At 38.9% G+C, this 24613-nt stretch overlaps 1 protein-coding gene across 1 annotated transcript in view; it reads right to left on the bottom strand.

The window, feature by feature from the left end:
- CDYL (chromodomain Y like) overlaps nt 1-23748 on the bottom strand; it is a 229504-nt gene extending 205756 nt beyond the window's left edge. Inside the window, exon 1 of the mRNA XM_075062828.1 lies at nt 23462-23748. Coding sequence (XP_074918929.1) covers nt 23462-23485 — 24 coding nt within the window. The 5' untranslated portion in view covers nt 23486-23748. The remainder of the gene's footprint in view (nt 1-23461) is intronic.
- Between the last annotated feature and the right edge of the window lie 865 nt (nt 23749-24613).

Genomic DNA, 24613 nt, shown 5'->3' with positions numbered 1-24613 from the left:
GGCCTAAATTGCAGTAAGGGCAGTTTAGGTTGGACATTAGGAAAAACTTTCTGTCGGAGTGGTTAAGCACTCTGCCTAGGGAGGTTGCGGAATCTCCATCTTCAGAAATTTTTAAGAACAGGTTAGCCAAACACCTGAGAGGAATGGTCTAGATAATACTTAGTCCTACCATGAATGCAGGGGGCTGGACTAGATGACTGCTCGAGGTCCCTTCCAGTCCTGTGATTTGCAAACTCATGGATGACAGGCTAATGTAATGCTCATCTTTTAAAGAGGGGGGAAAAGGAAGAGCTAGGGACCTATAGACTAGTCAGCCTGACTTCAGTACCTGGGAAGCTACTAGAGCAATGTATAAAATATTCAATTTGCAAATACCTGGAGGATGAAGGGGTGATCACTAGCAGCCAGCATGGATATAAAATTTTTATTAAAGCTAATATTAAAAAAAATTATATAATACATAGTTTGAGAAAACAGTGTCTGTACATCTGGGTATAGAGCTCAGATTATCCACAAAGTTTCTTTTTAAAAGTCATATGATACATACAGTACATAATCCACAACAACCTAAAAGTGAATAGATTTAACAATACAGTTTTGATATTAGAATCCGAATACTTGGGTACATCACTCATGAAAAGTTGTACAGAGATTTGATTGTGGAAAGCAAAATATATCAATGAGTGGAGATTGTCCCTCAGTAATTGAGAATTAAGTAGGTTGTCCATTTAGAAAATAGAGTCCATGAGGAAAGTACTTCAGTTACTCTCCTGACTGCGCTTCTTATCGGCACTCCAGCTTATCCCTCCTGGTATTGCCGATGTAAAAACAAATCATGTCAAACTAGTTTGATTTCCTTCTTTAACAAGGTACCTGGTTTGGTGGATAGGGGGAATGCAGTAGACGTAATATACCTGGACTTTAGCAAGACTTTTCACACAGTCCCACATGACCTTCTCATAAGTAAGCTGGAGAAATGTGGGCTCAGTAATACTACCATTAAATGGATACATGAGTGGTTAAACAACTGCAAATTAAGAGTAACTATTAATGGAATGGTGTCACAAGAGGGGTTCCACAGGGATCTGTTTTGGGTCCGGTGTTGTTTAACATCTTTATTAATTCACCTCGATGTAGGAATAGAAAGAATAATCAAATTTGCTGATGACACAATACTAAAGGGAGTTGCAAACACTTTGAAAGATAGAGCTAAAATTCAAAGGGTGCTTGCTAAATTGGAGAACTGGGCTATAGACAATAAAATTAAATTCAACAAAGACAAATGTAAGATGCTACACTTAGGGAAGAAAAAACAAAATGCACAAATACAGAATGGGAGCACTGCTGAGAAGGACTGGAGAAAGAGTAGAGTAAAAGGGGGACATGATACTCTTCAAATACTTGAAAGGCTGCCATTAAAAAGATGGAGAAAAATTGTTCTCTCTTGCCACAGAAGACAGGACACCAGGCAATGGATTCAAACTACAGTATAGCAGATTTAGAGTAAATCTTAGGAAAAACTTCCTAGCTGTAAGAACAGTAGGACAATGGAACAAACTGCTTAGGGAAGTCGTGGATGCTCCTTCACTACAGGTTTTCAAAAAGAGGCTGGATAGCCACTGTCTTGGGTGATTTAGACACAATAAATCCTGCATCTTGGTAGGGGGTTAAATTAGATGACCCTTGTGGTCCCTTCTAACTCCATGGTTCTATGATTCTAAATTCTGGCGGTATGTCAAAATGACAGCTGGGTGTGAACATTCTGAAGAGCCAAGCCCATATTACTGCCAAATGCAGCAGCAGCAAAACAGCAGCAGCACACATAATATTGGGAATGCCTGGGAGTTGTCAGAGCACTTGCAGAATGGAGTGGAGATCAGACTCAAGCCAAACTCCCGGCCCACACTCAGCTAATGGCCTCAGCAACACATTCTCCCCTCTGGAGCACCACACTGTGGAGTGCCCCCCAACTCAAGAGAGAGGGGACAGAGAGAAAGAGCCTGACTAGGCTTGGCTTTCTCTAACCCCCTTGTGCAATGCATTATGATATAGTCTTTACTTCTATGATAACTAGGGCCCTATCAAATTCACAGCCACACAGAACATGTCATGGACCATGAAATCTCGTCCCCCCCATGATATCTGGTCTTTTGTGCATTTTCACCCTATACTATACAGATTTCACAGCGGAGACCACTGTTTCTCAAACTGGAGGGCCTGATCCAAAACGACGTCATGGGGAAGAGGACATAGCATTGCCACCCTTACTTCTGAGCTGCCATCAGGACTGGGTGGCCAGAGAGTGGCAGCTGCTGGCCGGGCGCCCAGCTCTGAAGGCAGCTCCTCGCCAGCAGCAGTGCAGAAGTAAGGTTGGCAATACCATACCATGCCACCCTTACTTCTTGCTGCAGCTGGAGGCAGCGCTACTTTCACAGCTGGGCTCCCAGCCAGCAGTCACTGCTCTTCGGCTACCCAGTTCTGAAAGCAGTGCTGCCATCAGCAGTAGGGCAGAAGTAAAGATAGCAATACTACAACCCTCCTACAATAACCTTGTGACCTCCCCCCACAACCCCCTTTTGGGTCAGGACCCTACAGTTACAAAACCATGAAATTTCAGATTTAAATACTTGAAATGATGAAATTTACAATTTTTTAAATCCTATGACCTTGAATTTGACCAAAATGGACCATGAATTTGGTAGGGCCCTAATGATAATATAGTATTTTCTCCCCGCTCACCCCCCCCCAGACTCCGACCTCATTGAGTGCACAAGATGGGTATACAAGGAGGCAGAATTAAGGTTGCACAGGCAACCTTCAACACAGCATTTCCTAACACAAGGGAATTCTACATCTCTCGTCTTGATGAACAGAGAAAATGATCACAGAACTCAATATCAGTGGTAGCATAGGTATAAATTATCATGAATTGACAACACCTGTATGTTCAAACAGAATAAAACCCAGACCAGTTATTTATATACTTGGTGTCTTAAAAGAGCCAATTTTACAAAGCTGAAACAATGATGAATCAAATCAGTTGGGAGAAATAATTTAAACAGAAAAATACAAAGGATAATTGGGATGATCTAAAAAAAGAACATTTTATCAGATGCCCAGAAAACCACAGTCCAACAATTGAGAAAGAAGATCTCACAGGTTAAAAAAAAAAAAACTGGTTTAAAGGAGAAGTGAAGGCAGTGATTAAAAAAAAATCCAACCCGAAATCAAAACCCACTATACGACAAATGGAAGAAGGGGGAAATTGATGGTAATTGTAGAAAATTGATAAGGGAAGCAAAAGAAAACAAAGAGGCCACAGACTTAATTATAATAAGTTTTAAGTATATTAGGAACAAAAAAAATCCTAGAAATGGTATTGGTCCATTACTAGATGGAAATGAGAGATTTGTCAATAATAATGCAGAAAAGGCAGATGTGTTTAATAAATATTTTTTTCTGTGTTGGGGAAAGGGGGGGACAAATGATGTCGTCATAGCATACGAAAATGATGAAACACTTCCCATTCTAATAGTAACTCAGGAGAATGTTAAACAGCTGTTAATAAAGTGAGATATTTTTGAATCAACAGGTCCAGATAACTTGCACCCAAGAGTTTTAAAAGAATTGGCCAAGACACTCACTAAACCATTAATGTTGATTTGTAATAACTCTTAGGAAAATGGGGACATTCCAAAAGACTGGAAGGAAGCTAATGTTCTGTCAATATTTATAAAGGTAAACAGGATGACCGGGGTAATTATAGGTGTGTCAACATGACATCAATCCTAGACAAGACAATGGAACAATGGATACAGGACATGATCAATATAATTAATGTCAATCAACATGAGTTTATGGAAAATAGATCCAGTCAAACTTTTTTCCCCTCAAATGAGATTACATTTTTGGTTGATACAGGTAATAGAGTTCATGTAATATACTTATACTTCAGTTAAGTATTTGATTTGATTCTGCATGACATTTTGGATTAAAAAACTACAATATAAAATTAACATGGCACACATTAAATGGATGAAAACTGATAGGTCTCAAAATACAATTGTAAATGAGGAATCATCATCAAAAAAGTGTGTTTCTAATGGGGTCCTGAAGGGATTAGTCCTTGACTCTATGCTATTTAACATTTTTATTGTGACCTGGAAGAAAACAAAATTATCAGTGATAAAGTCTGCACATATCACAAAGAATATGGGAGGGATAAAAAATAAAGAGGACAGCTAAGTGATACAGAGTGATCTAGATCATTTGACAAACTAGGCACAAGCAAACAATGTGTGTTTTAATATGGCCAAATGTAAAAGTATACATCTAGGAATAAAGAATGTAGGCCACACTTCCAAGATAGGAGCCTCTATCCTGGCAATCAGCAACTCAGAAAAAAGACTTGGGAACACAGTGGAATACCAATAAAACCTGAGTTCTCAGTGCGATGTAGCGGTCAAAAGGGCAAATGTGATCCTTGGATTTATAAACAGGAGACTATCAAGTAGAAGTAGGGAGATTATAATACCTCTGTATTTGGCACTGGTGCATCTTCTACTAGAATACTGTGTCTAGTTCTGGTGTCCATAATTCAAGGAGGATGTTGATAAATTGGAGAGGGTTGAGAGAAGAGCCATCAGAATGATTAAAGGATTAGAAAACACTTTCTAGTGAAAAACTGAAGGAGCTCAATCTATTCAGTTTAACAAAGAGAAGATTGCAGGTCATTTTAATCAGTCTTAGGTCATGTTTACACTACAAAATTATGTCAACCCAACTTAAGTCAGCATACAGCCACTGCAGTTATTAAATTGCTTGTGTGTGTACACACACTTGGCTCCTTTTGTCAGAAATACCCATCCTCATCGAGAGCACTTGTATCAATGTGTGGGGCACTGTGAGATGGCTCCTGAAAGCCAGTAACAGTCAATGTAAGCAATGCAGTGTCTATACTGACACTGCATCCACCTACTTACATCAACCATGCCTCCATGCTGCTCAGGGAGGTGGTGTTATTAAGTGGACATAGAAAGGCACATATGTGGTGGGAGCCAAATTTAAGTGAAGACATTTCCACAGCTAGGTTGACGCAAGGCAGCTTACATCAATCTAACCCTGCAGTGCAGGTAGGTACCTAGGTGGGAACAAAAATTTGAAAATGAGTTGTTCAATCGAGCAAAAGGTATAACATGATCCAACTGCTGAAAGTTGAAGCTAGACAAGTTCAAATTAGAAATAAGGTACAAGTTTTTAGCTGAGGGTAATTAACCACTGGAAAAATTTACTAAGGTTTGTGTTGGATTCTCCATCACTGGCAATTATTAAAATCAAGACTGAATGTTTTTCTAGAAGATATGCTGTAATTCAAAACAGGACATAATTCAGGGAAGTTCTTTGGCCTGCATTATGCAGGAGGTCAGACTAGACTAGAGGATGACAATGATCCCTGCCAGTCTCAATCTATTACTTTTGAATGCTTGACTCTGCAACCTAAGTAATGGTCTTTTGAAATTACATTTAAAAAAAAATGTTGAGACTGAGGAGGACTGAGTGGCAGACAGACTTGTATAAGGTCTCTGCTCTGAAAAGCTCATAGTTCTGAAATTCATAGGCATATCAGTTTCTAAATTATACTGCAGAAGCAATGCAGTCAGACTATGTTGCTCTGCAGTAGCTTAGGGCTTGTCTACACTTGGAAATTAACTGAAATAGAATTCCAGAATAATGATGTTGGTATAAATTCTAGTGCGGACACTCTCATTCCACTTTGATAATGAATTAAGCTAAATTGGGGGAGGGGGGAACTTTTCTTCTGGAATAACCATTTCAATGAATTTCCTAGTGTAGACATACCTTTAGTAAATGTGACTTGTAGGCAACAACTGGAAATCACCCATGCTGAAAATATCAATCCCCTAGTTTTAGTGCTGTTTGAGTTATAAGTATCTAAACATAAAAGGGGTTTTTGTGTTGTATTCTTGAACAAAACCTCTGAACTACTGTAGAGTAAACATTACAGAATAACCATGTCACAAGAGACTAACAGCAGTTTCAATAGCACTGAATTACTTTTTATGTTTATAATGACTAAAAAAAATGTCAAATACACAGTGTCAAGGAAACTATTGTTTAAATTGTTTTAATATGATCTCCTGAGATGTTTCTCCAACATTGGTAACTTATATACTGAACATTTTGAATGTTAACATTTTCAGTTGACTTCCTTGAATATTAGAGATAACACACATCTAATCTTCAACCTTCCCATTGAAATATGAATAATTAAAACAAAATATCACCAAATTTAATACAAGTAGGTACTAAGGCTTGGTCTACACTACCAATTTATGATGGTATCACTACATCGCTCAGGGGTGTGGACGCCCAGTGTCAAAAGCACTATGTTGGGCTTCTCCTGTCACCACAGCTGCTGACTCTTGAGGGGGTGGAGTATGTACACCGATGGGAGAAGGTCTCTCATTGGCATTGGTAGCATCTCCACTAAGCACTGCAGCTCCACTGCTGAAGTACTCTACATATAGACAAGCCCTAAGAAGACATTAACCTTCTGTGTTTCCAGACACTAAATTTCACCAACTACTTTAGTATGTGCTTTTAAAGGCAGGGGAATGGTGCAGACGGCTGAGCACACCTTATTATTTAGTGACTGTAATTACCTTAGTTAAATAATTGTACACTAGAAAATTATCCATATTAATAGATACAGATGTTCAGGAAAAAAAAGTGCAGAACACCATCCGGGCCTTACCAAGGAAGGTAAAGTGCATTAAACCCACAGCACAAGACAGTGAGACAAATTTCAACCCATCAACAGGCAATTAAACAAATCATCTTGTCTCACTTTCTTCCAGTGGGTTGTGTTATATACAGATGCATGCTCACATATGCATAGGGAGTAAGCATTCATTTTATAGTGCACTGTAAGAAACAATTCCAAATAAATCTTATTATTAGATTATAGCAATAGTATACAATCAGACCTCAATAAGCAGCAATCACAACAGTACACAATCACCACCACTTAAAATGTCATTTTGTACTCACATTGCACCTTGCAAAAATATTAAAGAATCATCTAAATCCATAATGCTGCCTACTAATATGTGCAATTTTAAATGCTAGGATGAACAGTTTCCTTTTCATACCATACATAGCCTTTGAGGTTGTGTCAAAACATGGCAAACATCTCTTGAAAATAGAACCTCATCCATCTACAGTTTGTTAATTTTTTTAAACTTGTAACAATTACGTTAACAAGCAGCCTAGTAATTTGAATAATGTTAACATGGAAGATAATATAAAGAATTTTGCACAACATTAAATTGAAAGAAAACAGCACTAAAGAGAAGTGAGAAGAGCTATATCAGTACGCAAAACCTATCTGTCCAAAACTCAAATATAAAACTTTATTAGCTTTCCAAGCCAAAGTGCAAGTCACTTAACCTAAAATATTAAACCCAAAAGTTCAAAATATTAGAATAAAGCTTATATACATTTTAGATATCTAAGTTAGTAAATATATGAAGAAAATAAGATGTTCAAATGCTACACATAGCAGAACGTCTTATCAGCAAAAAAAGAGGACTCTATTTAAATTCTATTTTTCAGTCAGCTACTATCTGAAACTGGGAGGAAAATATTTGAAATCTATGTATAAATTCCAAACAACAAATTCCTTCTGGAGGCATGGACCTATGCACATCCAAGAAAACAGGAGTTAAACTTAAAACAGAAAGGTACAGTTACTACTAGAACTAACCTCTGACCCCAAAGGAAGCTTTGCTCACTCCGCATGTAGAGCCAAATCTTGCCCTTAGTTACACCCATGTAAACTCATTAACTTGAATATAGTTTCTCGAATGTAACAGAATAGAATACGGCCTATGCTCAGCAATAAGACACAAAAATGATATCTATTCCCATTAAAAATGAATAAGTAGCACAACATGCTATGCTTTCTATGGGATTCTGCACAGAAAATGCAACCAAAACAGATTCTGACAATCCTGCAAAGAAAAGCTCTGTGCAGCTCAAAAGCATCTCTCTTTCATTAACAAAAGTTGGCCCAATAAAAGATATTACCTCACTCACTTTATCTTCCTAAAATCCTTTGGCAGACACGTCTACAACTAAAATATTAAGACCTATTTTGAACTTTTTACACTGCTTATAAAGTAAATAAGGCTAGATGCAAAAACTGAGGTGGTTAAAATTAGCTATACAACTTAAATACTGCTGCTCACATTGCTACACAGGAAGAATTACTCTCCTGGTCAAAATATTTGCCTTTTCAATGAGCTGAACTATCAGGTCACCTGCTAACAATGTGGATTCTTTCCTGTCTGGAAGAAATGCATTGTCATCTCCCTTAACAAATAGCACCATATTGTTCCCAGCTGGTTACTAATTTATGCAATTGTTAATGTTTTCAAAATGATGTACAGAAGATGTACACTTTGGGGTTTTCCATTTTCTTTAATTTGAACACACACACACACAAACACACACACACACTATAAAAATGCACACCCAAGTTTTTCCTCTCTCTATTTTATATGATTCTTATGTATATAGAATGCTATATTCAAATATATTTTACACATATACACCCCTTGACTAACCCTGGATCCGTTAGATGCTGAAAGCACCTTGGCCAGTGTTGGTAGACAGCCTGTATTTCTCATAGGCTCATAAATTTTAATGCCAGAAGGGACTATTATGATCATCCAATCTGTCCTCCTGCATAACAAAGGATACAGATTTTCACCCAGTAATCTCTGTATCAAACTCACAGTCAATATTTAAATCAAGATTTCAAGCAATGGAGAACTCATCACATCCCCAGGTATATTGTTTCAATGGTCAATTACCATTCTTGTTAAACATTATCATATATCTAGTCTGAATTTGTCTCTGTTCCGCTTCCAGCCACTGGATTATGTTATGTCTTTGTCTGCCATATTAAAGGGCTCTCTGGTATCAGAAATCATGTCCTCACGTATAGGCCATGATCTAGTCACCTCTTAACTTTCACTTTCTTAAGCTAAATAGATGAAGCTTCTTCTTCAGTCTCTCAGTGTAAAGCAGATTTTTCAGATTATTTTTCTAGTTCTTTTCTGAATCCTTTCCAATTTTTCAACATCCCTTTTAGATTGTGTCACCAGGACTGGACACAACATTCTAACAATGGTCAGACTAATGCTGTAGACTGAGTAATAACATCATCTTCCCATTTCTAATTTTAAAAATCCCTGCTTACGCATCCAAGGATTGCACATGCGCTCTTACCCACCACATCACATAGCAACCTCACATTCAGTTGGGTTTCCATCATGACCCCTCAATTCTTTTTTGAGTTAGGGATTTCCAGATACAATCCCTCATTTTATAAGTGTGCTCTACAATCTTGGTTCCTGTATTAATGCTGTATTAAAACACACATTCTTTGAATGAGTCCAGATTGCTTTTTCCAGTTCTCTGGAACTTTCCCGAATATTTCAAGTTTTGTTAAATATCAACAATCAGAACTTCAGACTGCTCCTCAGCCAATTTTTAAAACTTCTGAATGCAAGCTATCTGGTCCCGTAGATTTTAAAGTGTTTAACTTTAGCAACTGCTGTTTACCATCCTCCCTAGTTACTGCTGGAATATAAATTATTTCCTTCCCTCTGTAAACTGAATACATTTAGCTTATTTCTTAATGCAAAACAAAAATATTTATTGACTACTTCTGCTTTTTCTGCATCACTGACAATTTTATCATGCCTTTCTAGCAACGGACCTACACCAATACTAGGATTTCTTTTGTTCTTGATATAGTTTTTTAAAAAGCCCTCATATTGTCCTTTACCCTATTGGCCATGGATTTTTCTTTAATTCCTTTCACTTCCCTTATCAACTGTCTGCAATTCATGGTTGCTAATTTATAGCCATTGTTGTCACCTTCACGTTTTGTATTTGTTATAGATTATTTTATTTTTCATTGCTGCTTTCACTTCCCTTCTTACTCAGGGTGAAGACTTCTGATAGCATAATCGTGGTTTTGGGACCTCTTATAAAGATTTTTTTTAAATCTCCCAATCATCATACACATTTAAAATTTAAATAAAATCAATTTTGCCCATTTTTGTTATTGTCAGCTTCTGGAAGTTGACCCTTTTTTAAAAAATGCCAAGGGAGTGTGTGTGTTTAATTGGTCAGGACTAGTTTCTCTTTGGACATAACAAATGTAATTAGGTCATGATCACTTTTATACAGGCAATCACTAATTTTTCATTCAGTGACTTCTCATTAGATTTCATCTTTGTCAAAAATGAGATCAATATAGAATTACCTCGAGTAGGATGTAATACTTTTTGTGATAGAAAATCATCAAAATTTTAGAAACTCCACAGAAGTTTTACTAGTGTTTGTATAAGATCTCCATTTTGAAAAGTGCAATTTTTCCACACATCATAACTGTTTGCTAGTTTGATTTGGTAGTCTATAATGGATTCCAAACAAGACCCCATCTTGTGATTTGTCAGAACAGTTATCTATAAGTATACCAGCTCCTACATTTCTGAACTGTCAATTATTCTAAAGCATGTAATGGTAGTTTTGATATAGAACAACACCTGCTCTGTTTCTGTCTTCAGGATCCTTCTTAAATAGGGGTGTATTCAGAGATTTTAACATCCCAATCATGTGAATCCTCCCACCATGTAATATCTATTGTGTCAAATTTATTTTTAATAAATGAGCACTAGAAATTCTTTGTATTCATTACTCACGCTTCTATCACTGGTACATAGGCAATTAAAGAATTTATTTTCTCTACACCCCTTGAAACCTTGATTCTTTCCATTCATGAAACCTTGAGCCAGAATTATATTTTTGCCTAGTCTGAGAGAGCAGTGACCATTTCAAGACCACAGATACAGACATTAGTTCTACACTACACTAGAAAGTTGTATATCGCTGGAAAGCTGGGTTTAACATATTTTTTATTCAGGGGCTTCATGAAAAATCAGAATTTCAAATCACATTCTGAATACACTTTTGCCTTTCCAACTCCATTCTTCAATTTAAATTTGATTTTACTTGCCACTATATTCTGAGAATGATTAGAGTTAAAAATTAATAGCTGTAATCCCAGGTTTCAAATGATATAAAACAATGATAATCTGAAGCTCAAACTACCAAAATGATGCTGGAAATGAATTGGAGGGGAAACGCAAGGTGGTAATTAGAACTGCTTGTTTTTAGAATGTGGATCTACCCTGAAAAGTGAGTAAAAAAAAAAAAAAGCATCATGGGATTCCACCTTCAGTATTTATCAATGATTTTCATATTTAAGCATGACTAGCATTTAAGTAAAAATGTATTTTTAAACTGCCACCATGACCAATTCAGGTTGGGCTTGGAAAATCAAGCTGGGTACTTTCCGTCTTGCATATCACCACCTGTAACAGAGCCTCTATTGGGCAAACTGCACCATCAGTTACACCTGTGCAATCCCGTGGTTTTCACCTTGGGTTTGCAGAGGTTTCTGAGTTCATAACTGGAATATAGTAGGATTTCACACGTCTGCAAAATTTATATTTCTGATAATGCTCTCCAAGAGGGGGAAAATCCAGAACTTTTAATAAACTACATGATTACCATGCTTTAAATTTTATTTTCTAAAATGTTTGTGGTGAATGAATATTAATTATGTGTATCTCAATAGTTTCACACAAAATTCAGAGAAATGTTAATATTTATACGCCTTAGCTCTGAAAGGGTCAGAGACCACATGAGTCCCGTGTAGTTGCTGAAAATTTCCTATTCTCACACAAAAGAGTGAAGTTATAGTGAAAGAAAAAAATCAGTTTTAAGGGGGAAAATACAAGTCTTCACTGGGATGTGTAGTTCCTCTTGAACGTGCACTGCTACCTGTGATGGCACCATCAACATGGGACTCCATGTCCTCTCAGATTTTGTTGGGAGTTAGAACTAGTTGAGGGACAAATACCAACTTTTCTTACAGTTTCCCAAAACTATTGAAGTTTAACCAACACTCAACTACAAAGAAAGATTTAAAAATATCAGTTAAGATTTTTTATCTCTTGCCAAGGCAAGGAAACATTTTGGTGGGATTAGGATGAATGCATTCATGACCCATTAATTTTTCAGTAAGTTTCAGCACCACCAGCAACCATCCACTAATATCACCTACAGTCTCCAGGACCATGCCAGCAGTAGATAGAAGGGTGGATCATCCTGCACCAGATATGTCAAATAGAAGACATGGGCATTTGCCTTCATGTCAAATACCTAATTTCTCAGTGGCAGAGAGGGAGGAAAGAGAGAGAAGGAGGTATTTCTGTTGTGGCTTGTGCTTGTGATACAGTTTCCTTGCATGAGACCCAGTCAATCTGCCTCTGTACACGTGCATACATACACCATATTATTATTATAAATGTGACTGGTAGCACTGCCTGTTATTAAGGTTGCCCAACACCTTCCCATTATTAGATCCTGTTTTCAGTTGCTGATAACTTAAACTATTTGGACTGAGACATTCCAGGCAAGGCATCTACATCAGACTGATCTGAGGTGGGGAAATTCAGACAAAGCAGCTCAGCTACTTCCACGAATGAGTCTGAGGAAAAACATATTGTTTTGTTTTGGTGAGGTTTTCTTTGACAAGCTCTAGTAACCCCAAGCATTAGAACAAGAACTTGAAATTTGGCAGTGGGATGGCCTGTGGAGCAAGGATGTACCTTTTGCCATCCCCATGAAATTTCACCCAGATTTGGCCAACCTATAATTTTCTGAAAAATTGCAATTGCACTTGCTCCATAGAGACTTGATAGAGCTTTGTAGCTTCATTTCCCAAAGACTCCAACCCCACCAAGCATGCTCCAACCAACGGCTGTAGGAGGCCCAGCAGGACTTTCCCTATAATCACAGTTTCTGATTACACCAGGGCAAGTCCAAGCCCGAGAAATGAGATCAGGGAGCCTGTCTCTCTTGTGCTCTCAATGACCACCTCCTGTTGATGACCAGGTAGCATGGAGGAGGTAGCTGCCTGAATCAACTGCAGAGAAGACAAGAGTCAGACCCGAATTGGGGGGGTGGGGAAGGGAGGGGGAGAAATGGCTGGGCAAGGAAACTGGGACAAGAAGCCAGGAAGGGGTGGATTCATTACATTCAGATTAGCAAGATTTTTCTATACTATACTTGATAAATAGGTTTTAGGTGTATGGTTTTGAAAACATATGAAATAGTACGTCTTTAGTATCACTATTCTTCTGCAGTCATGGACACAAACTTCCAAAGCAAACAACTTCTTGATGCACTGACTTCCATATTTCAACAATCTTTACATCAACAACCTCAGAACACCACGTCCCAGAGAAAAGTCCTTCAGCACTTGAATTTATACCTTCTCTTAAAATCAAATATTTTGTTAAGAATTTGAAGCCAAATAAGAGCATACCTTGAGAGATACAATGAGCCCAACATGACAGACAAAATAAAAACAAAATCCTGCAATATGAAGTAAAAGGCTATCTTTCTGACATAAGTTTTGCCAAGAGACATTTCTCTTACATGAGTAAAATATGCTTTTATACTGATCCTTCAAAACAAAAAGATACTTATTTGCAATTTGTATCTTGGAATGCAATTCCCTTGTTCATATTGATCATCTGCAGCTTAGATTAAAATATAGCTTTTCAACATATTTATTCTGAAGCCATGCCTCCAGAAAACCAGAAGATGTTACATTAGCTGTGGGCTTCTAAAAATTTTGTCTTATCCAAGTATTTCCCATACTACACACAAAAAGCATACAATGAACCATGAGAATGAAAATTTCACTGCATCTAGTTTTTAAAACATGTTTCCAATCAGAGATCAAATTCTTTCCTGATCAATGATCCAAGACAAGCACATGAAAAAAACATACTGGCCCTGGAAACATTTGTACTGGTCTGCCAATGTGTTCCAAGTTCTGGCTTCTGTATGGCAAAAAAAAAAGACGACTTTTTTCTTTTTAAAGCCCAAACTGTAACAAACAAGGTTAATTTTTCATTTATCACTGTAGGCAAGGAAGACTAATCTACTGAAATATAAATAATAAAATCAAAGTTTATGGTTATCTACTATAGTGGTTGGAAGTTTCAAATACCCAGTAATAGATTCTGGAATTCATTACTACAACTTGTTTTACTGTAACCCCATGACCTTTTTCTTTCATTTTCTGATAGACATTTGTATGTTCTACGCCAAAAGTCCGGTCATACAAGCCAGCTAGATCTTATTTTGCTATATGGATCACATATACTAATCTTGTCTCAACTGCAAATTTTACAAGTCTTCACTGGGATTGTGAAGCTCTGCCCCTGAGTAGGTCACTGGCTGGGAATGAACCTAGAACATCTGCATCTAAAAGCGTGAACCTCTACTGCTTCAGCTAAAGGAGCAAGGATGAAATCTTGGTTCCACTGAAGACAATGACAAAAATCCCAGTGACTTCATTAGAGCCAGCATTTTATACCAGATCTATTAGCTCAGAAGCAGTAACAGACACACAGTCCTATATGTGGTCTAGTCTAGAGGTGGACAAGTGTTCTCAGCATTGAATAATTGTGCAAATTTAACTGCAGGCAGAATCAGCTTCTGCAGTTGCACGTAGTTAACAACTCCTAACAAGCAACAGGCCAGAATAAAATCCAACTCACTCTCTTGCAGCTGTTTTGACTCTGTAGGGCTAACTGGAGGAAAAGTTATTCCTGCCACTAAAGCAAGCAGCTATTACTTCAATAGACAACATGTGTTATGAAGGTTTTATCATTATATTAACTTATGTAACTACTGTTCATAGGAGAACAACACTTTTAAAAACAAACAAAACACACATCTAAAGCCACAGAATCTTGTTTCACTATAGTTAGCACATTACAACTTCAGAGTCTTTGTTTTTAAACATTTTTATAGTTTAGGCTTAATGTAATCTGAAATGCATACCTATATAATATTTTTATGGACAAATTCTTGCTGAGACAAAACACCTTTTATAAGATATTTGATGTAACTGGACCTTAAATCATGACACTCTCTACAAAAGCCAAATCTGAAATATGCCATTAAATAAGTGATTTACACAAGCTAATCTTATTCCAGAAAACAAACCACTTGTATAACTGTTGATTACCAAAATAGTAAAAAGAATTTACCTTGTCTGCAAAAAAACCAAACAAACAAAACACAAAACTCTGGACACCAGAAGCATAAAAGAAGTCATGCGGTTAAAAAAATTAGTGCTATCCCCACACAATATTTCAGAATAGTCTTGAGAAAAACTTAAATGGTCTCAATGTGTGTCTCAAAAGTAGGGAAATCTGGAAGTTAAGATGTTTCTTATTTTGAGGTTGGTTTGTTTTTTAAAAGGGACTGCATAGCTGTGTACTATGTAAATGTGGCTGGGCCACTTAAATTCAAACCAACCTGGCCTTGAGGCAAGGAGAACCCTGACAGTCATTAACCCATTTCATCATTATATTTTATACAACAGGTTTTAAAATGTACAAAGTGTCACTGAAATATCACAAACAAATTGATAGTTACAGTAATTACTTTGTTTCATTATTCAAGAGAAGTAGACAGTTAAAAAGGTATTGAGTGAATATGCAAGTGGTTTTCTTTCACATTTTATACTAACAAAATGGCTATAAAAAATCATTAAAAACAGAAACCTACCTTAGGTTAAGAGAATAGTTTTAATTTATATCCATATTTATATGTATTAATCCATCTTTACAAACATCTAATACAAAAGATCTACAGTAGTTCACCACTAAAGAGGCACATGCAAGTCTATTGAGGATGTTTACCAAAATAGTAAATACTCTTGTCTTCATAATGTATTGGACCAACCTGCATTAGAAAGTCTTATGCTAGTTTTGTTTTTCTATTAATACTGACAACAGATCAAAGAATACCAAATTGTTCTGTAAGTATTAAGAAAAGTCCAAGAAAAAAAATTACACAAAAAATTAAGTGTTATGGCTACTGAAACGACATTTGATCATGAAAAATACATAAATGACTAACAATGTTCTAGGTCAAGATAAAATGTGTACAAAACGTAAGATTATATACCAAAGGGAAACACTGTTCCATCTTTAGTATTAATTAGCACACACAAAAAAAGTTTAGTGACATTTTACACAGTAAAGGCAACGCACAAGCTATTCAACAAGAATAACATGCAACTGCAAGTGCCAAATGAACAGGGGGTGGAGGGAGTGATAATAGAACCAACCTATAAAAAAAGGAGATACGAGTGAGCACAAGAACCAAAGAGGAACCATCTAATTGAGCATTTCAAGAAAAAGCATTCATTCCCCTCTGCAACATCCTGGTGCAGAGGTATGTGGAAGCAGGACTTACAGAGGAACGGGTAGGATTCAGACCAGAATGAAGTATAACAGATCAGCTATTTTTGATAAGATAGATATTGGAGAAATATATAGAACACAACCAAACCTGTTACAACAATTCTGTAAGACGTCAAACAGGCTTTTGATAGCATTTTGTAGAAAGGGTAATGGCAAATCTTAAAAATGTATGGCATCCCTGAACTGAAATTGACCAAGTCAATAGAAAACATCTACAGCAAGACCAGGAGTGTGGCAAGAGTAAACAAGAAGCTGAAGGATTGGTTCAGAATCACAGTAAGGAGTGAGACAAGGATGCATATTATCGCCAGATTTGTTCAACTTGGTATTGGAAGCAGTACTGTCTGTAGCACTGAGAGATGAAATGAGAAGAGTTAGGCTAGGAGGGAGGACAGTGAATAGTCTTAGATTCACAGATGATATTGACCTCATAGCATTGACCAAGGAGGATTTACAGAGAATAACCTCGTTCGGACCCATCGTCGCTGTGGAGCTGATGGACAGGAAGCAAAGAAAGAGAAAGAAGAGAAAAGCGACAGTTAAGGTTGTGGCAAGACATCTCATTCACCCAAAATCTCAAAAGCAAAGAAAATAAGACGTTAAGGGGAAAGGTTTGTGCAGTTCTTTCCACCCTCATGTTATTGGCAGTGTGGTAGGCAACAAACCAACACTCCATAAGGTTTTCACTTCCATCTTGACAAGATACCCAAAAGCAATACATAACCCCCCCCATCCCATCAAATCTGCATTCTAACACAAAACCTTAAGAGTGACCTCATACGCTTTTATATCAACAGAACAGCACATCTGACCACCACACATTCAGAAAGTTATTTTGTCTTAACACTGTTGAGGTAAATCTTAAGGTTTTGTCTAAGTGCAAATTGCTGAGGTTTGGGTATGTTGTGCTTTTGGATATCTATTTATGACGGAAGTGAAAGTCTTACGGAGCCTTGGAGTGTATCATCAACAGTGCTGCAGGCAACTGGGAGGGTGGGGGTGGAAAGAAACACACAAGTCTTTCCCCTTCACCTTAAAAGCATGGGGAAAAGTTTAATGAAGATGGGGCATGTCCAGCCACAACCTGAACTATCACTAAACATAGGGGTTTTTTCCCCTACCCTAATTTCCTTGGGGTTGTTTGGTTTTAGGTACACCTTTGGTGTATCTTAATCGATAGCTCCCATGAGTCAGGGAGAAGCAGAGCTGCATCTGTCTCCTAATCAGAGAAAGAAACTGAGCTGTTGAAGCTGCTCCTGACTAAATCAACCCTCCTGAAGACAATGACAGGATGTGATGTGCTTTAGTAAATTGTGTGTGTCTAATATTTTATTCTCATTGAAAAATTAATGCAAGTAAGTATAGCCAGAGCCACTCTCCATGATAAAATAACCTATCAGCTGGAATGAACTTCTGTGAAGAGTCTATGTAATCTGCAAGCGTCATGGCCACTATCTTAACCAACACTGAACCAGTGACCTCCAGAACAAAAACATGGAGACCTTACAACTTGGGCTAAAGAGCATGAGCAGTCACAGACTCACATGCCCTGTGAACTGAGCACAAAGAGGGGCACATAACACATACTAGAGGGTTACCAAAGGAAAATGTGTGACAAATTAAGAAAATGTGAAATGTGTACTTTGGCTATACACATCATGTACAGATTAACATTGTTTTCAAGTACAAAAACTGTTTTAATGTTGTTTTTCCATTTTGTGATTCACATGCAACTATATCATCCTCCCACAGAGCAACAGCAGGAGTTGAATCCCTGGACCTTCAGAATCCTAGCTTAGGCCCTTACCTATTTGAGCCACAGAAGTAACTGCTAGTGCCTTTCCAGGCTAACTACTTGAGAGCATGGCACACTTTCACAGTGGGTTGCAAAACTATTTAGTAGTCAGCAGTAGAATATTGGGGAACAGGAATCCTAGATTCCATCTTTCGTTCTGGGAGAGGAGGAGTGTGAATTCTCGTGGTTAGAGATTGGATAACCCAAACTGGTTTAGTCACTGTGTGGTACAGTAGATAAGATGCAGGTTTGTCATGTTAGAGATGTTACTGTTTACACAGAACCCACACTGTATAAGCTCTTTGTTAACTTACTTTAAAAAAATGGGAGGGAGGAGTAGCTCTTCTATAACTATTTTCTAGGATGGCTGTCTTCAATAAGGGTAGTTAATTCCATGAGAATTTAAACAGCACTTACAGGTGACATTTGAACACCTTGTGTCTTCTTTGCAAGCTTAGGAATTGTTCCGCTAGGCTACAGTGGTATCTGATTAGTTGAAGGATGGGAAAGCAAGTCTCTGCCCCCCTTGGACACGAGAAATGGCAATTCCACCACAGCACATTTGTTGTCAAATAACATTTGACTGGTCTGTCATGGTGCACCACTTTGCCAGTATGGCTAGAAGGTTGTAAACCACTTTACAGAGAAACAATATCTAACTGACATTCTAGGAATCACAGCACATGTGGAGCAACAATTGCTTGCTAGCGGGGTGCAGAGAAAAAAAGAGAGAGACACTCCATTGAAGGAAAAAAAAAAAATCACCCCAAATGGGGGATTGTAACTCATTCTCACTATCAATTCATTTTTCATCAAACCACCAAGAAAAATTTCAGTAGTACAAAGTTTATATTGTATGTTTTGGCTTCTGCCATTTCCATGAGATTTTTTAATAAAAATCAGAGGCTTAAATTTCCTGATAAAACAGATCAACTTGGAGTATTGTCCAGATTCCAATGCATCACAATATATGGAAAGCCCCATGTGTTGAAGTAGGTATTTCCCATCAAGGAGAAAAAAATTAAAAAGTACTATTTTGGAAATAAGCATATGAGCAGTAGTTCAAGTATATTTTATGCCTAGGATCAAAACTGTATGCACGGTGTGTGATTTTTTCAGAGATTTTAAGGCTAGAAGGATAAGAAATCATATAGTCTGGCCTCATACATAACACAGGCCACAGAATTTCATTCAGTTACTCATGTAATGAGCCCCAACTTGTGATTTCACTAAGCCTGTGCAGATTTTTACTTGAGATTACATACTGTCTTTTTAAGTGAACTCTTACATAGTCAAGAAATATATTAAGGATGAAAATATAATTTTAAAAGGCCCCTGAATACTGTTCTTTCCTTACTATAAGCATGAAAGTCAGTCTGAAAATATGGACTGCACTGGCTGAAACATGTAAAACTTTAATATCTTTAATGGAAAAAGACTTGATATATGTTAAGTCATATGATGATCGGGTTCACGAACAATGACAAAGTCAAATACAAAATGAAAAGCAGGAATGTTACACATTGGCTAAATTCAGGTGGATTTGGTTTCTGTTGTTCCCGATAAAACCCAAAAGCATTGGCTTAACAAAAGCAAAATCAGACCTGGACCATGCTTATTCATTAAGAGAAATTCATCCAATGGGACAAATCAAGAGCTGTAACATTAACAGAAATATTTATAGCCAGAATGGAAACACTTTGTATCAAAACACACTACAGTCTCCAAAAGCCACAAAATAATTCACATCACTTCTACTGCACAAAGTCCACTGCACTAAAATTTAGAAATGAGTGCTTTCCAAACCCACTGCAACAAGTTGGGAGGGGGGAGAGGGGGCTGCCTACTAAATGCCAGACTTTTGTTGTTGTTGTTGTTAAGGTAGCAGTTAATATGCAATTGTACCCGAAACATTTAAACGTGATAACCTTCATGTTTCAAGAACAAATCTCTCACACCACCAGCTATTTGGTATTATTTTAATCCCAATCACCACTACAGAGCTCTGCCAGAAGGGGTTAGGCAAACCACTACAAAGTACTTGCAACTTGCTTTGCAGTTGAGGTGTCTGGATACTTTCAGATCACTAGTTCCCCTGCTGACCCAACAAAAACTATTGATTATCATCTTGCAATAGGCAGGTGTCAGTAAGGCAATGAAAGCTGGTCAAGGTTTTTCAAAAACACTGAATAGATGAGAGTGAAATAAACCAAACTGGAGGAGAAACTAGCCCTAACGTTTGCTTAAACAGCTGCAAGTATGCACAGGAGTTTCTAAAAGGTGAGTGCATTGGGGGAGGGGGCAGGGGAGATTCCATAAAAAAGAGCAAGTCAAACCCTCCCATGTGGGAAAAAGTGAGAGGAACCTTTCCGTCACTTGTCTTGTCCACCAACTGCTCCAGGTCCATCCCCAACTGTAATATCACTTGAAAAGTTAGTTAAGGTTTTTAAAAGGAAACACACTCACTTGTCACAACCACAGATACAGTCAAGATCACATCTTTGGTTTATTGTACAGAAGAGAAGAGAAAAAATAAAGCAAACAAAACAAAACACAACTGATCTCTGAGGTCTCTCCTCAATGAATGCTTCAGATTTTCATCTGATCATGCATTTTTTCTTGAGCAATTAGTTACCATTAAAAAGGCCCCTATAAAAGCTCATGAACTAACAATAGATAGGATCCATAGCTTGTCCAAAATAATTCTTCCAAAGTTTTGGGGTCTTTCAAGTTGTCTGCGTTTGAATTACAAATCTTGACCTATAACCATTCTTCCAGTCTCCAGAAAAAATATCCTCAATAACAAGAGTAAAAATAAAATAATAATAATAAAAAAAATCCTTCAATACAGTGACTGAATGGCCAATGCTTCTGAATTTTTAATCTTACTTGCAACAAAATTCTCAATTCAGGTTTCTATTTTAGAAGAACCGGGGTCTTTTGACACCAGCATGTTTAACTGTCACTGGCAGACTGATTAACATTCTCAGATATTTGATTACCATCTCTTGACCAAAACACAGGATTAGACTGGAAAAACAGGGCTGTAATCACACTTCATAGGGTATGATTTTGGACTTCATATTACTGAATGCAAAGAATCATATAGCACATTAATTAAAAGATAATTCACAAAAAAACAAAAATTAGAAGCAGAGTTAGAAGTACTCAGGCTATGCTGTTGTAGTTTAATGAGTTCCATTCAGTATCTCATCTCTTCTGATGGTTCAGCATCAGGCACTGGTGGCACAGCCATGCAAATTCCTCTTCCAGAAGAAACTTGGCAAGACTGAACAGCAATTTTGTTTTTATATTACAAAAATCAGTGACAGTTTGTCCATGTATAAGTCATACAAGCTTTAAAATAAAAGTTTAGTTGCCTTATGCATACTCTGCACTTGTATAATTAAAGAATTAATTTTATTTTTAGATTAAGAATGGCAAAAAGTAATCCATAATGATATGGTCCAACCACTTTTGGTGTTTTGAAAAAAGCAGGCTTTTGAGTAACAGGTGGAATAACTAGACTCCTTGGAGGACTGGCAATGAGATACAGAGTCTTTCACTTAAGTCACCATTTTAAATACATTGTCTAGTGACCAAAATGTATTACTATCATAGTGGAGGTCAGTGGGCCCACTTGGTATGAATCTGTAGACTGGATGCAATTCCTAGTAGAATGCAATGGAGGGAGCAGGGGAGGTTGGTTGATTTTGACACCTATCAAAACTGTTACTCTATATGACAGTCTCAGGCATCAGATATTGGTATCAGACAGGATACCAGATTAGAAATGCTCATGCTCCAAAGAGGACAAACACTGTAATGAGAATAGAGTTTAAGGGCCGAATTCCGCAAATCCGTTTACCAGCAGAACATCCACCAAAATCAATGTAAGTTTTGCACATAGAGGATTTCCCAAATTGATCCCTTAACTAATTTTCTTATTTCTAGAGATGACCCCTTCAAGTCTCAGTTGAGCCACATTAATAAGGTGGCAAAACTTGCAAAAACTATTAACTATGATTTACCTGACTTGGGAATAGAGGCCTTTGGTTTTCTGGTCTACCAATTCAGCACCACTAAAGCTCACTTATAAATTTAAGTGGACACAAGATACTTTTCATTGGTTTCTGTGTCTCTATTCTTTCATCATTGTATATATGTAATTCCATTAACAGGCACCAGCAGGAGAAAAAATATCTTTCTGTGCGCTCTTCTACAACTGATCTCAATGACACAAAATTCCAACCTCTGGTTACAAATATAGTCTTATTTTTTTTAAAAAACCTGTCTTAAAATGTATTCTCCCAAGAGATAAAACCATTGTTGTCTCAAGTGAATACATATTTATCAAAGAAATCAGAATGGCTCCAGAATAATGACTGTTTTACACTCCCAAGGATGACTTCTTGTAAAAATAAAAACAATGAAGTTAAATCCAAGAGAAACCTTTCTGCTTTTCAATTAAGGTTAAGGATCTAAAACTGAGGCATCAAAAGACAGGAAATTCAAAGTTAAGGCTACCACCTCATCCTCTCCTTATCCCAAGCCCCCAACTCATGCCATGACTGCTCCCTTCAAGCACTTCTCAAGAACCCACTGAATGATGGTGTGTCAGAGGCTTACCTTTGGCTCTCATGGCTTCTCTTATAACCTTTAACCTTCTTGTTAAAGCATATGGGGATGAGCAGTTTAAATTTTAATATTTTGCATCACCTTAGCTTGCTTGATGGCCAAGACACAGGGTGGTACTTTGATACACACATTCACAGAGAAGGAAACCCCCTCCACCCCCAACACATGCCATAACGGCTTTGCACACATTTTTGCACACTACCAAGCGTCAACACTTTTGTGTTGCTGTCAGCGCTACTCCCCACCATCCAGCAACCCTCCTCCCCGCCCCCCATCCCGTGCTCCCGCTGGAGTCAAAGTGTTGTTGGGGGAGCACAGGCCAATGGTAACACTCTACCGTCTCCACCTTTCAGTCATATTTCCGTCCTCCTCCAGCAAAACTGGGGAGGAAGGCGGCGGGGGGGGCCACCAGGGAACCCCGCACCCGCCGGGCCCTGCAGAGAAGGGGCAGCAGCAGGAGCAAGTGTGGTGACAAGCCTGCAGTGTTTCAAACAGCCCGAAAGAAGGGCGGGGGGTCGGGCAGTGTGTGTACGCACGGGTGGGGGGCAGGGCTGGTGCTCCGGGTCATTACCTCGTAGAGTTCCTCGGAAGCCATGCTGGGGAGTCTCACAAGGTGGAGTTGGGGGTTGGTTTGGAGATACTTTGTTTCAGTTGGTGTCTGTGTGGCCTCCCTCCTCCTCCTTCTTCTTCCTCCTCCTCCTCCTCCTGCGCGCTGCTGCCTCTCGCTCCCCGGTGCAACTGGCCGCTGCTCCCCGCACGAAATGCCAGCGCTGCTGCGGCGGCGGGGGCTGCGCGCAGAGCAGCTGCGCAACTCGCTCGCACACTCACCCGGTCACACACACACTCACCCACACGGCGGCTCCCCGCACCCCCACCCCTCTGTCCCCGGCTCGCTCCCCAGGATCACTAATCGAGCGCAGAGAGAGCGCCACACGCAACCCGCTCCGGCTCGACTTCAGCCGCCTCTCGCACCATCCTCCTCCTCCCCCCGCTTTGATCTCCCATTGTCTGGCGGCGCAGGGCACCGCGAGGCGGCGGCGGGCGAGAGGCGCGCGAGCTCCCTGCCCGGGGGCGGCACAGCGGCTGCGGGCTGGCTCCGCACTTTGGGGCGCCTGCCTGGCTCCAGCCCTTGAAAGAGTGTGTGCCCCATTGGCACCGTCCTGGGGAGGCAGGGCCGGGCCGGGCAAAGGGGCTGCCACACTAAGCCAACCTGGGAGAGGAGGCAAAGCCATGTGGGAAGTCCCAGTGTTCACAGGAGGTGGGGCCCCAGCTAAATTCTAGCGCCCTCTTATCCCTGCCATGATCCCCATCCACCTACTCATCATCATCCTCCTACCCATCACCACCATGATCCCCGTCCACCTACTCATCATACTCCTTCTCTTACCCATCCCCACAGTGATCTCCATCCACCTATTCATTATGCTCCTACTCTTCCTACCCATCCCGACTGTGATCCTCATCCAACTATTCATCATCATCCTGCTCCTCTATCCCATCCAAACCATGATCCCAATCCACCTACTCATCCTCCTCCTGCTCTTCCTACCCATCCACACCATGATCCCCATCCACCAGCTCTTCATGCTCCTGTTTTTCAGACCCATCCCCACCGTGATCCCCATCCACCTACTCATCTTCCTCCTGCTCCTCCTACCCATCCCCACAATGATCTACATCCACCTCCTCCTACCCATCCCCACCATGATTCCCAACCACCTAC

The sequence above is a fragment of the Chelonoidis abingdonii genome, chromosome 2, assembly GCF_003597395.2.
Source record: "Chelonoidis abingdonii isolate Lonesome George chromosome 2, CheloAbing_2.0, whole genome shotgun sequence".
NCBI classification, from domain to species: Eukaryota; Metazoa; Chordata; order Testudines; family Testudinidae; genus Chelonoidis; species Chelonoidis abingdonii.
The sequence above is the reverse complement of the archived record's forward strand: the minus strand, read 5'-3'. Positions and strand labels throughout refer to the sequence as shown.